Source organism: Osmerus mordax, chromosome 12 (assembly GCF_038355195.1).
Source record: "Osmerus mordax isolate fOsmMor3 chromosome 12, fOsmMor3.pri, whole genome shotgun sequence".
Lineage (NCBI taxonomy): Eukaryota > Metazoa > Chordata > Actinopteri > Osmeriformes > Osmeridae > Osmerus > Osmerus mordax.
In genome coordinates, this window is record NC_090061.1 from 5,990,746 (window position 1) to 6,004,723 (window position 13,978).

General features: G+C 40.8%; 1 protein-coding gene across 1 annotated transcript; it reads right to left on the bottom strand.

Annotated features, from left to right (window-relative positions):
- Positions 1–1,090: 1,090 nt before the first annotated feature.
- On the bottom strand, positions 1,091–9,262 carry stard15 (StAR-related lipid transfer (START) domain containing 15). The gene is made up of 6 exons (XM_067247792.1): positions 8,848–9,262; positions 5,572–5,719; positions 4,338–4,441; positions 3,765–3,882; positions 2,847–2,899; positions 1,091–2,133 (listed from the first exon to the last, which is right to left on the bottom strand). Exons 1-6 carry the CDS (start codon positions 8,992–8,994, stop codon positions 1,918–1,920), a joined length of 786 nt encoding a protein of 261 aa, XP_067103893.1. The 5' UTR covers positions 8,995–9,262; the 3' UTR covers positions 1,091–1,917.
- Positions 9,263–13,978: the final 4,716 nt, after the last annotated feature.

A 13,978-nucleotide genomic window follows, 5' to 3' on the forward strand; every position in this document is an offset into this window, starting at 1 on the left:
GTTTATAAATAGTGAAAAGTGAAGTAATAGACGTAGATCACATCCCACAATTTATTCACAAGTTTCCTCTCTTTCCATTTTCGGTCTAATGAGAGCTAAGAGAAACGCATCGTTATCCTTGGCAAAGTAGACACACCCTTATTCTGTAATGAGACACGAACAATTAAAGTTGACAATTACGGTCATTTTCACAATTATAGTTAGAAAAGGTTATATAGGTTATCTTATCGTCATTAAACAGAATGTAAATAACCTGAATAACCTGTCAATGCTTTTGGGGGACATTTATTGATGATTATACATCCACAAGCAGGCTACTGGTATGGTCCAAAAGAGTGGGAAGTCGGAAGAAATTATTTTTTAAGTTCCAATAGAAGTTAGCCTTGAAACAACATCACCAGGCCTGTAGTGTTTCGGATAAATCACTGCCTGTAAGAGTGATACACCATGAGTTAATCTTTATGAGAAGAGTTCTGTAAACTCTGAAGAGACTGATGTGTCATCATTTGTCCTAATCACCCATCCCCCCAAACATATTTAACATACTTTGACGCATATGATTGGACTGGTACTTAATCAAGACAGGTAATCACTGTCTAAACACAGCTACAGCTCTCCAATGATAATCATTTAAGATACAAAAGTTAATATTAAACACAATTGTATTCTTGTACATTTTAGAACTTCAGTTCATATTAACAATTACATTAGGCAAGGATGATTTTTTCCAAAGAACTGTGGAGTCAAGAGGTTCTGGTGTTGCAAGAAATCAGTCAACAGCGGTGTTTCCTCCCAGTTGCAGAAACAACAACAACCTGAATGATGGAGACAGGAAGTGGCTCAATGGGAAGCAGGAAGTGCCTGAGACAATAGAGATTTTAAGGATTGGCCCACAGCTACATTTTTATGTATGAAAAGGGATTCAGTTGCACATAAACACTGAAATCAAAATTGAACTTTTACTCCAGCCTTGAGATAGTCACTCAAAACATATCTGAAAGTGTGTAATCAGGATGCAATCCTCACCATTTTAATCACTGATATCTGATAAATCCAATGAGTATATTTTGACACAATGACATCCCTTGAAATAAAAACTTTATTGATAAGGAAATATCTTTGATACTTAATCAGGACACGCATTGCCAAGGTATGACTGCAACAACAACATAACGACCTTGAAAGTGTGTTCCAAAACACTGATCAGTCACGTTTTTCAGTTTATTTTTTATATTTTTTGCTGCTATTGACCCATTAACTTCAGATACCTCAGTAGGCCACTGTACAAAAGTAATTTTGTCTTTGTGGTAATTCATTTCCTTACAAATGGACACATTCCATTGTTCCAACACTCATGACTTCCGGGTTACACATGTCTACCACTAGGGGGCACTTCAGGCCTGTGCATACAATGTCAATGTCTTCTGAGAAAGCTGTTAGTCAAATCAAACAAAGATAAACAAATTAAAGTATTATGGAACACTGAATATTGATAAGGATCCCAATTTGACATAACTAGAAACAATAACATATGTTATGTTACAGTATGGACATACCTAATGAAGATGCGGTCCATTTTAGTACACAGTATGGACATTCAGGATGCACATAGCAGCTAGCATATTTGTAAGCTATTTGAATATTTCACAAAATATTTCATATTTATCAAAATATTTCATATTCTGTCCCAAATCACCATGCTTTTTTAAAATATAGAGTTAAAAACCCCTGACTGGATTCTCTGTACAGTTTCCACCCCGGAAATAAAACAGAACGTTGCAGTGAGGCTCAAAATTTGCAGGTCAAAATAATAGGTCAAACATGTACAGTACATGTGTATACACACCCACCCTCACACACACAACGCACACAGGTTCCAGTATATTTTATGTACAGACAGTCAGATTGTGGGGTAGTTTAAGTCTCTTCATCGTCGCTGTGTAGTGCTTTTTCCTCGTTTAGGCAGCTCTCGTCAATGTTCTCCAGGGAGTCGGCTCTCTGGATGGTTAGGTCGGCCACGTTTATGCAGGGCAGGGTGTTCTGCTCGGGGTACATCCACGGCTTCAGGTTGGGGTTGTGTTTCCGCTTCCACTCTGGATACTTCTGGGAGGCCTTGTAGATCTTCTTCATGGCCTGGGAAAGATGGAGGGAGTACACACACTTACTCATGTCGTACATTTGTAGAAAGCATGCAGATGTATTGGTAGTTGTTAAACGTTTTTGAGGGTTAACTCTGGGGAATTTGAAATTTTTGGGTGTTTTAGAGTGATTAATAGGACCCATCTCATTTGCTTCTGAAGCAACATGTACTATATGAGAGTAGACACCTGTACGAGCCTTTCAGCCAAAATAACACTTAACTTAAACTGTTCCAATAATTCATTCTTTAATTGACATTACATCATTATGATTTTTATTTTTATTAATCTGGATTATTTATCTAACATTTCTAAGTCTTAACTTGATGAATTTACAGTACCTACTTTCAAATAAATGCAGGATTGTGATTAAAAAATCTGTTGAAGTTAGAGAAATCTAATAGCTGATATCACCACTAGATGGAAGCAGAGGTATCCATTACTTGTAGTTTACCCTAAACAAGCTGGCAATGGACCCCTTTTGGGTTTTGTATTTCTTTTTGTCTCTCAGTAAATAGAGATGCAACATTTACTATTTTAATGATGAGTAATTCACAACTCTAAACACAACTCCAAACACTGTGCACAATGCATGCATCCACACACATCCTTCTTTCTTTATCCCATTTTCCTTGTATCTTCTATACAAGCCTCTCCCCTGCTCTTTCAATCTCAAGATAAGTTTTCAAACCAGCTGAGGCCCATTACCTTAGGAGCAACAAACTGAGACACCCTATTCACCACCCACTTAGGTAGGGAACCTGTAGATGAGAAACACAAACATACAGGCTTAATTACAGTGTTGACAGTATTCACAGTGAAGAGTGTAGTAAAGACACGTTCAGTTATGGTGTCTTGTGTATGTGCGCATTGGGGATGTGGGAGAGTCCCATATGTCTGCCAGGCACAGCTGGCTCGGGAAGCCTCCAGTGTACAGTACAGCAAACGCCAACGGAAGACATTAATTATCAAGGCTGTATCTACGAGCTGTGTGAAAAGGCATGACATCAGCAAATTCATAAAACATGTCTATTGAGGTGGTTTCACTGGTGGCATCAAAGGCTTCTTGCATTTTCCTAATATTTATATAACTATATAATATATATAACTATAACTACGTATATATAACTCAAAATCTGACTTATCTGAAGGAGAATAAGGACAACAAGACTCCCATAAATGAAAACAAATAGGCATTAGAAACGGCATACTACTGTGCATACAACAGCGGACGCCCCCACCCCCCCCCACGCCCCCCCCCCCCCCACCCCCACCCCAGACAGAAATCTTAGATAAGCAGTAGGCTGGCATAACATGTTTACAAAGAAAAGAAACCTTCTGAAACGCAATCTTGCCCAGTTTCATCCTGTTTGAGCACATCTAAGGATTGCGTTTGTGTACACAAAAATATTTGAGCTTATCCAGTGTGGGGGCAGTTACAGCAGTCTTTGGGTGTTATATACACAGTCGATGCCGTGTCTCCATCCCACCCCAGACACACAGTGATCCTCTTGTACCTGGTACAGTGTTGCAGGCAAAGGAGTCAGGCTGTTCCATGTACATAAAAACACGTGCTGTTATGTTAATCATTTTGGACACACTGTATACACATAGCTAGAGGGTTACCTCTAGGATCCATTTGGGTGAGGTAGTAGAGGGTGCAGCAGCTGGCTCCGTTGGACTGGATCAGGTAACCGGTCTGCAGTGACACAGCTCTGACATAGTCCTTTTTGGGTGGATATTTCTGGAAGGGGAACATTCAGTCTCGTCTATTATTCAGTGGCACTAATTACACTGTACAAATGACACTGCTCAGCTGTTCACTTGATCACAATACACGTGGGATTGCTTTCCTAGACACAGAGATTAGGACCTCGTCCCAGTCTAGGTAGCTCTACGAAGCTCTCTCACTGGGCAATTGAATTTGGCATTTGTTATACTTCCAGTTAGCATAACATTTTCTTTCCTCTATTTCATGTAAGGAAGAATTGGAGAGATACTGTCCTGTTTCTGTGTTTTTGATCCTGTTGTTTTCTAGGCATTGTGTGTGGATGCACTGTTGACAGGTCAAGGTCTCAGTTTTGAATTCCACTTTGTATTTAGTGGTTGAAAGGGAAGATTTAGGAGAGGGTAATCTGATCTTGCATCTGTATCTAGGGACCCCCCCCCAAAAAAGTTCACAGACAGCCACAATCATACCGGATGTTTGACAGAGTAGTTGATGATCAGGTAGTCGTTGCCAAGAGGGAGCCAGGATCGCATGGTGACAAAATCTCTGTTCTTCAATGGGCTTGGGCACTTCCCTAGAAATAATGACAAATGGGAAGATTACTTATTATGTGATTTATATAAGGTATGTCAAAATCCCTACCCACATTAGTCAACAAATCAGTTTAGTAGTTTTCTATGAAAAAAAAGTATGCCTGATAAACTGCCAATCTTTGGGGAACTTCTGGTGCATCTACTTTACATTCAGTAGTAGTTTATTCTGTATAGTTTACCACTATACCTAAGTCTATCGAACTACTGACAAGGATGCAGCACATTATTGCAGCAATTCTATCATGACATAGAGCCCCAAATGACTAATCCATCCATCTCAACACAACTTTTGATAGCCAGTGTAAAGAATCAATGTTTTCCTAATCTGTTTAGTTCAAATTACTCTATTATTGTGGTACAGTGGAAAAGCAATATAATAATCTGCGTCATAAAACACATCAAAGTTGACAGAGTTAGAGAGGACAGACAGAACAAAGGAAGTTAGTACTCTGTAAATCTGCTCTGTCACCTCTCTGTGGGAACCATGGTATCAATGTCTTACCATAACTCTTCATCTGCTCACCATATCATTACAGAAGAAAGGTTCGCTGCATGAGGAGAAAACCTCCGCCATAAATTAGGTCTCATTGATTCTCTGGACTACTTAGCTGTACTGAAGCATTAGGTGGTGTATGACAGTGCTCCATATGAGTTAGTGTGGGGCTCTCTCCCGCTATCCCTCCAGCTCTGCTTAAAGTATTTGGATGTTCTCTGCTTTGACCTTGAGGAGCAAGATTCCTCGCAGGCAATTACTCCCCCTAGTTTTCCTCTTTTCACTTCTTTCTATCTCTCTCAGTCACCCTCTCTTTGTCTTAAAAAAAATTAAATTTTAGGTATATGTTTATTGTATGCACCTTCCTGCCAAAGCAAATTCCTTGTCTGTGCAAACTTTCATGGCGAATAAATCCCATTCTGATTCTGATTCTGATTCTGGTCTCTCTCTTGTTCACACAAAATGCATACACACACACACACACTTTGTGTTATAACTATCCGTACTGTCCATTAATTAGTCACCGATACCCTTCTGCTGCAGCACTGTAGCTATAGTTTACATGTCTTGAATATTGATTTGAATTCCAAGAGGTTTATCAATATACAATGGGCTCACAGGAGTAATATCCTACGTCTGCGTTGACAGTGAGTCTGCCGATGTCATAGGTGTCAATCATGTTGCTGTCCCACTTCTTCCTGTAGCTCGTGTCGTGGAGGACATCGTAAAGAGTCTCTGCTGTCACATCCTTGCACACTATTCTCATCTGTAAGAACGAACACAAAGACATGAAAGAACGACAACGTGAAAGAATGACAGAATGAAACGTTTTAAAGAGAATCAGCTTAGCCACAAAAGGACAGATTCTGATGATTGTGATATTCTGATGAATATTACTTTTGTTTACTGTCGCTGTTCTTTTTTTTTACCAAGGCAACTGTGTGAGCCACTCCACTGCTGATGCTGAACAATAAAAAAATACATGGATTTCATCCCAGCTTATGACACATTGGTAAGTGACTGATGAGTCTACACCGCAGCCCTGCTGCAGAACGCAGTGTACCGTAGGATATCCAGTGCCCTCATGCCATTTAGGGGTTTCTTTGCGATTCTGAGAGAGGATAAATTTGGTGGTCAGGATTAAACATTGAAAGTATGTCTAGTGATACTGAATTGATTTGAAAAGTGTTTCCTTACATGGGCCCTTTACATCCTCAAAAGGCTTACATATTTTTGAAATATGAAAATGCTTGAGTTGAATACTCATTTGAAAAAAAGAACTCTAAAAGTACAGTGAAGATGGGCTATTTGCTTCGTTATGAGCTTAACATTTCAAAGACTGACATCTAGCTTCCAAAATAGTTAAAAACTCAAAGAACTAATTCGCTTGTGAGGATGGAAGTCTGTCCTCTCGGGTAAGGATGTCAGTTCTTTCCACTCTCTATTGCAGTATTTTCTTTCGTTCATTGGGTTTTGACTGAACTGAAAGAATGTAACGGTTGCAACTCTATCAGATATTATGCGGGTCAGCCCAGAAGAAGCTCCATGTAACTCAATCAGTACCCTACTGCCGTTAGCTTAATCATTCATGAGACACCCCCGTCCAACCCCATGCCTCCCCAACGACAGTGTCTCCATATTTCCACCCACGGCTTTCTTGGAACCAACAGCCCCTCTGAATGGAATGTCGTCAGTGCCTGCAAACATTTTCAATTATTCATGACGAGAAACGCATCACCGCTCCAGAAAGATTCATGAATAATTAACCAAAGTCTATCAACTCTTATTTGTTTCGTTTTTGTAGGGAACAGTTTCATTCATCTACAGAACCCCCCAAAATTTTACAGATGTTATCCTGCGTATCATGCCATTTATTTACCCCTCAGGTTTTCCCGACCTATTTTAGAATTTACCAAGAGGAAGGCTGGGGGGTCAAATGGACATCCAACACGATTCCTCTCTTCTTCCTTCAAGACAGGTTCTTTGAAGCCAATGGCTAATACAGTAGCTAGCCTGAAGGTCTCATGTTTCCTCTGTTGCTGCTAGCACACTGCCATAGTTTTCCGCTCTTAATTTTTCAGTACGTCTCCTGGGTGCTCCTCACCTCGGAGAGGCTTCAATCCTGAGGCATCACAGGCGACTGGTGTTGCGTGGCAGGCTAAGGCTGTTGATCAACTAGTCTTACGCACAACCCAACCTGGTCCTACTCAGCTTGGCTGAGCCCTCACGGACCTAATGGGCCATGCGATACCTGTGGCCTAATGTCTGTGTGAGTTCATCTTTCCCCTCAGGCCAAAGGCATGCTGGACAGCTTGTCTAGTAAGGACATAAACACCCTCTTCCTTAAGATACACATTAGAAGGAGACGGGACGAGAGGAAGTTTCCATTATCTTTTGATGATGGATCTATCAATTTATTGGCAAGCCATAGTGGAGTTTCTATGTAAATGAAACAATGTACAGAAAGGCACAGTAGACTGTTTGTAATAGGACCTTTAAGATAACAATACGGTGTTATATAATAATAAAAATGCATTTATTTAGCCAACGCTTTCATCTGAAGCAACATCAGAAGTACAGTACAGGGGGGATTAGAAGTTATCTAAACACTGAGCTATACCCTCCCCTACTCATCATAACAATCTCTCAATGACATTCACGATTATGAGCCTGCAATATTTAATCTGTGACAAGCAAGATAACTTTGATACAGGAGCATAGGTCTACTTTTATGACTGCTTCTCTGAAAAATCTATCGAAAGATTTACTGTTATTATTGTCCTGTGCATCTGCCTAATGAGTTTCCAATGAGTGTTGCAAGGCGGAAGCATTTCTAAGCCAGACAGCTGAGTTCATGAAAATGTTATTGGGTTCTGCTGTTGCGGTGAAAGACAGAACACACAACAGAGGAACACATAGAACTCTGCAGTGCAGGGGATGGAGAATTGCCCCCACTAGTAATTGTGCTGAGTGCAACTAATATGGTTAAAGAGGCAGTGCAGCCTGCTCTATAACTCACAGATAGCTGGATAGATAGTAAGAAGCCGGTTCCTCTGAAATGAAAGCATAGCAGTTGGTTTGAATCTCAAACAATATGGGGATTTTTAAGTTCATTATCAACTATGTATGTAACTATGTAACTATGCATTTTCATTGACAGTCAGCTTGACAACAAACTTTGGCCAGTGGAACTGATCTTTAGTCCCTAAATCATGCATTACTTGCACCAAGAAGGAAATGTACCACAAATTAATATACCACTTCAAACACCCGCACATGTAATGTAATCCAGCACTGTTAATGTGAGAGGTCCTCATTCCATTCTTTCACAGGACTAATATGACTTGAGGATCTCTTAATAAAGTTGTTGTGCTAATATGTAAATAATTTTTCATATGAACTCATTGACAAAGACATACAGAATGTTTTGACTATGAAAAAAAAAAAAATATTGCTAAACAACAGTAACCTCTGGAGTGTCCAGGATTGTAGATCATCACCTGTAATACTGTATCTGTTGGAAGCAAGCTGGTTTTTGTATTTGAGATATGCTTGGTATGTAATGATTGTGCATGGTAACTGTAACAAGGACCAAGGGCATAGGCATCTTCAAAACATACTTCAACTAACTACCACCTTAGAACATGGTTAACATCTCATTTATATTTCTATGCTAATAGTTTACACTAACTAGACCGTTGGAAGCAAAGACTAAACAAAGGAAAGTTGTATATCAGGGAAAACATATCGTCTTACATGTTTAAAGAAGGATGAAAGTGCTACTGGCAGCATTATTTTAAAATACGAATCAGTTTCCAAACGGTTTTCCTACTTCCATTCCCTAATTATACTCTCCGCAGTGCAGACTTTCACAGATGCTGATACTAGACTTACCTTCAGTTTCTGAACAGTTTTACTCTCTTCAGCCCTGCACCATACTGTCACGCCTCCCTTGTTGTAGCGAGCTATCCATCCTTCTTGGCTCTCGCACTGTTCCTTGAAAGAGATGAAATCTTTATCGTCCGGAATTTGAACAGGCATCTTCTTAAATCGTTAAACGGAGGTACAGATTAACCAGGTGGACACCGACGAAAGACGAATAGCGTTAATCCCTATTAGAGCCTATCAGATCTCGTTTCCCACTGCAATGTCAACCTCGACGTTGATGATAATACAATAAATGTCCAAGCAACTAAAAGCAGTTCACTTAGATTGAATTCGGAGATTGGCTGATTGAGCAGTAACTTCTGCCAAGAGTAGCCTACTCTTAAACTACCAGCACCCCCTTTTTTCAGCAGGGGCTTCGATGTGCTTGTATCCTCTCCGCAGCTCTCGCTCGGTATCAGTCGTCACAGTGATGGACCGCAATGAATAGGCCTAGGTGAGGCGACACGTAACCGATATCCTGGTTTTCAGGTGCGGCAGTGTACACGACCGCGCATTTAGCCAGACTGACAGATGAACAACATATCAGATGTCATGAGCGGACCGGTTGTCCTTAGCTATGATGTTGCCTCAACTGGTTTGTTGAGAGCTGTTGTTCATTGTTTACTTGCCTGAAGCATTAACTATGCACTTATGTAATTATGTGTGGGCATAAAGTTTGTCAGACTACATGTCTGTTTATTCAGACATCATATTCACTGCAACTATTTCTGATCAGCAGGCTATAACTCAATGATTGATCTTCTTTTGTGATTTGAGGGATGGTCAAAGTCTAAAAAGCTGAGTAGTTAGAGCGTAATTCTGGTTGGCACTTCTCTTTTAGCCTGCTGACCCTGTCACCTCCACACATCTGCCCTTGTAATCTCATGCTCAAGTATAATGCTACACTATTGCCTTCATGCTTGAGATGCCATATGTTACCAACTGAACTCACAATACTTTGTGTTGTAGACATACAGCAATAACAAGTATACTTAGTCATGGGGTGAAAAAGGTCTTAACAATAACACTATGAGACTGTTCTCAGACACTGCTCTGAGACACTCACTATGGAGTGTTCCATTCCTGAGAATGGTGACCATTGGCCAATGTTTAGCCTGACATCGGTGATTCAAGACATTTGGGCAGAGGTCCCTCTTATTACAAAGACTTGAAGCCTGAGAATGTTTAGAGGAGAGATTCCATTGGACTTCTGCAACCAATTATATCTACTCAACTTTTATAAACACTGACACCCGTTCTGCCAAAGATGAATTCTGTTTAAACTCAACTAGCCTGTCGATAGGAATATGCTTTTTTGAGTTGCTTTTGCAATCTTCTTGGATCAGTCTCAAATGTCATCATCACATGCACAAATATCTTTTGTTTTTGAACTGTATAACCAGTTGTTGAAGAGATATGTTTTATCATTTTTATTGAGCCAGTGTTTCCATAATGTGACACCTAGCTGCTTTACCTGTTTGTGGTAATTTGTCAATGGGGACTCTACATTCATCTTACTGCAGTAATTGCTGGTACAGGTAATTGAGATTAAGAGTTGGTGCACTGACCCCTTGCACAACTGGTTTCCAGGTTTTATTTTGTCTATAGCTGATGCGGTCACTGCGGCAACGCAGAGATTGTTTTGAGATTGAAGTTAACCTCAGCATGTACACAGGAAGTACTGGCAGACAGTGAGGAGACCTCTAGTACCCAGGCGGAGATGGGAAAAACAGTCTTAAGTGTTTTCCCTGAAGGTACACGTTCTTTCTGTAGCCTGTCTTGGCAGTGGAAAAAAACCTTCTTCTTCCATCGTGACTGACTTGCCAGGGATGCTGCAAGCCCAGCCATGCGCAGGCAAACTTAAGAGACAGAGTTTCCGTCCTTTTAAAAACTTAAGAGGTGCTGCATGAGTGTAAGGTTGGTAGGGCATATACACTAGGTTATAGATATAACCTAGCTTACTAGGTTATATCTATGATGAAGGAGGGAGAACAATCATCTCAGATACCTCAGGACACTGATGGGCGAGTCACTCAAATGAAGTGTTGGTTTAAAGTAATGGTCCATTCCACACAACTACACATTTGTGAGAGATGCTGACACTCGAATAAGTCATCTTCTGCTTGTTTGTGTGGGTCTCGTGGGCCTTTCCTGTCGTGTTGTCCTCTCCAGGAGATGTTAAGACTACGTTCGGACTTCTGAGAATGCCTTTAAAAAAATCAATGTTTGTTTTTTCCACTCCAACACACCACCAATAAAAATAACTGAGGCTCAGAGATGTAGACAGCACACATACCAGACGAGTCATCACATTTGAATACATTTTATTGGAAATACTTGGTCAACAGAGGGACCCAATGCTTTAACACAGTGATAGGGAAGTTGCTTTCACAGTTGGGTTCCACATTCAGTGTAAACGATATGGCAAGGATTCCCATGGGTTTCACTCAGTCATAACAGACCCTTTATGGATTACAGATAATGGGGTCCACACACTCATTGGTGGAGCGCGAGACCTCTGTTGAACCTATTTTGTGGTTGCACATGCACATGTGGCACACACTCAGATGCATGGCATGCACCCTCACACACATACACACACACACGCACAGACACACACGTGGTGCATTGCAGTAGGCTTTCCATTGCCTGCAGCATCTTGTCTACCTCCTGTGATTTTACTGGCATTTCCCCACGGATTTAGGTAGGAATCTTTGGATAATTACTTCATCATTACATTGTCTGGGCTTTTTTTTAATAACATACCTTACCCTCAAAGACATCAGGTGAGGCCAAGGGCTTGTTCAACAGCAGCTAAGTATCCTAAATTAAGTGAAATAGCTGCAGTTACAGCCCCATAGCATATAACTATGTCCTGTAGAGTTGGACAGTCCAGCTATAGCTCTTCTCTACGAGGTCCTGTGAAACTACCTCCTAGCCCATGAACCTCCCACTGCTGTAAAGGAAGTGAGCTTCAAGCTTCTAGCTGAATTCCACATTGCCAATGGAGCATTATCGCAGCATACAGGAGAACAAGAGAGGCTTTGAGAGACTGGTATTGTAGATTTATAGGTCCCAAACCCCCCTCCCCCCACTCCTCAGACGTGACACTGGAGGGTTGCAGTGCTGTGGAAATTATTTCAAAAGCTTGTCTTGAGAGGGGTGTACACCTCTCACCCCACTCCTGCCCATGGTCGATTTGGTCTGACCTCCCGTTCTGCCAAATATCTTGCGGTGGCCTGAATCAACACTAATTTAATTATTAGCTCCAATGTCAGCTAGCTGGATCGGAGGTGAATGATGTTAAAAAGAGGTGTGAGTTCAAAAGAGGTATTGCTTTACAACATGGAAATGTCCTCATCACAGCAGAGTTACAGTAGACTAAAACCTCCTACACACACACACAAAGACATTTACACTTGAGGACTTAACAATGTGCCGTGTGGTGCAATTAATGAAACCAGGTCTTGGTGAAATACTGTTTAGAGAGATGTATCTTATGTTCCATATTCATAAATAACCTACTATGAATGCAGGACATTACAAGGGTTAATATTGAGCTCAAACGTGTCTTGGAAACATTTGTTCCTGGTGGCTTGGTGAGTGAGTTCGTTCATTGTTTTATTTTGACGAGTAATTGACCAATGTCCTTATCTGTGTATTGGTTGTTTGGGGTCTGATTCACTGTTAACATAGAATTATGTTTTCAGAATTGAGAGGATATGTTCGTTTCTACTGCATGCGTAACTCACCAAGCCAACATTGAGAAACCATGCAATTATGAAAATTCAGATTTGCATAATATAGCAGAGGGCAGTCAATCAGCAGTTGGATTGCTAGAAACCGTCACTGTTTGAAATAAAATTGATTTCTTTGTGTGGTTTCTATGGTAGAGACCAGGAGTGAACGCCAACAGTAACTGCAGTGGATCTGCTAAAGCAATTCAGGTCTCAGTCAGTGACATTAAAAAAGTCAGAGACATTATGTCCTCAGCAGTTGGATGCAACAATTACCCTCCTAAGAGAATGTAACTGTGTCTTTTCAGTTGTCAGTCATGAATGTAGCATTCTCACTGTAACCGGGAGTCAGGTGGCTAAGCGGTGAGGGAATCGGGCTAGTAATCCGAAGGTTGCCAGTTCGAGTCCCGGTCAAGCCAACTGACGTTGTGTCCTTGGGCAAGGCACTTCACCCTACTTGCCTCAGGGGAATGTCCCTGTACTTACTGTAAGTCGCTCTGGATAAGAGCGTCTGCTAAATGACTAAAATGCAAATGTAAAATGTAACCAGCTTTAATATACTGTACATATTGGATGGACTACCAATGCGTTTTTTCAATTGAGAGGTGATGTGTGGGAGAGACAAATGTGTGAACGAAATGGAAATGTTGTCACTGTTCCCAGAAGTATGACTTCTCATATTTGGCAGGAACCTTTGTGTTAAGGTCAAAGAGTGAGCATTTAGACTGTCTGAAGATATTGGCTCTTATTCTTCTTGCAAGATACATTCATTAAATTATCATATATTATTCTGGAGTATACACCGTGATTGTGTTGTCCTGCTTGGCACGTAGGGTCAATCAAATGCCTTCAATGAAACAAAGAGGTCTGTTATCACAGGCACTCTGATCCCATGCAGGGCTATGTACTTCATCAACAGTCTTGTTCCAATCCTCTCTCCTACACTCAGACAAAATGTTAGCTGAGCTCTACATCACTTCACATCTAGGGTTAAGTAAGATCACATAGTATCCTTGTAAATGCCTATTTGATTTGTGCATGCACAGTTAGGCATCCCCCCTCCCACCTATAAGTTTAAGAGCTGTAAATATTTTGCAAGTATCATGCCAGGAGGACATATTTCTAAAGTCAGTGCATGGCAAGATCTGTCAAAATAGGTTTTGGCCAATGACACCTTGATTGGCTACATCTGTGCGCTTTCATTTATCATGGCAGTGCACTTATGAAAGTGCCCTTTATTTATTAATTTTTTTGAACAGGAGCATGTCTGCCTTGCGCGCCAGGCCCCTCCCCATATCCAAAGAGTAACTCCTGTATATATTCATGGACCGAACACTCGCGGACTCGTCTTGTGCGTGTAA

Excerpts from the sequence above, each read along its gene's own strand:
- stard15 (XM_067247792.1), bottom strand. The coding sequence starts at position 8,994 with ATGCCTGTTCAAATTCCGGACGATAAAGATTTCATCTCTTTCAAGGAA. Across the intron at positions 3,883-4,337 it reads ACTACTCTGTCAAACATCCG|AAATATCCACCCAAAAAGGA; the intron begins GTATGATTGTGG and ends TTCCCCTTCCAG. Across the intron at positions 2,134-2,846 it reads CTCAGTTTGTTGCTCCTAAG|GCCATGAAGAAGATCTACAA; the intron begins GTAATGGGCCTC and ends CATCTTTCCCAG.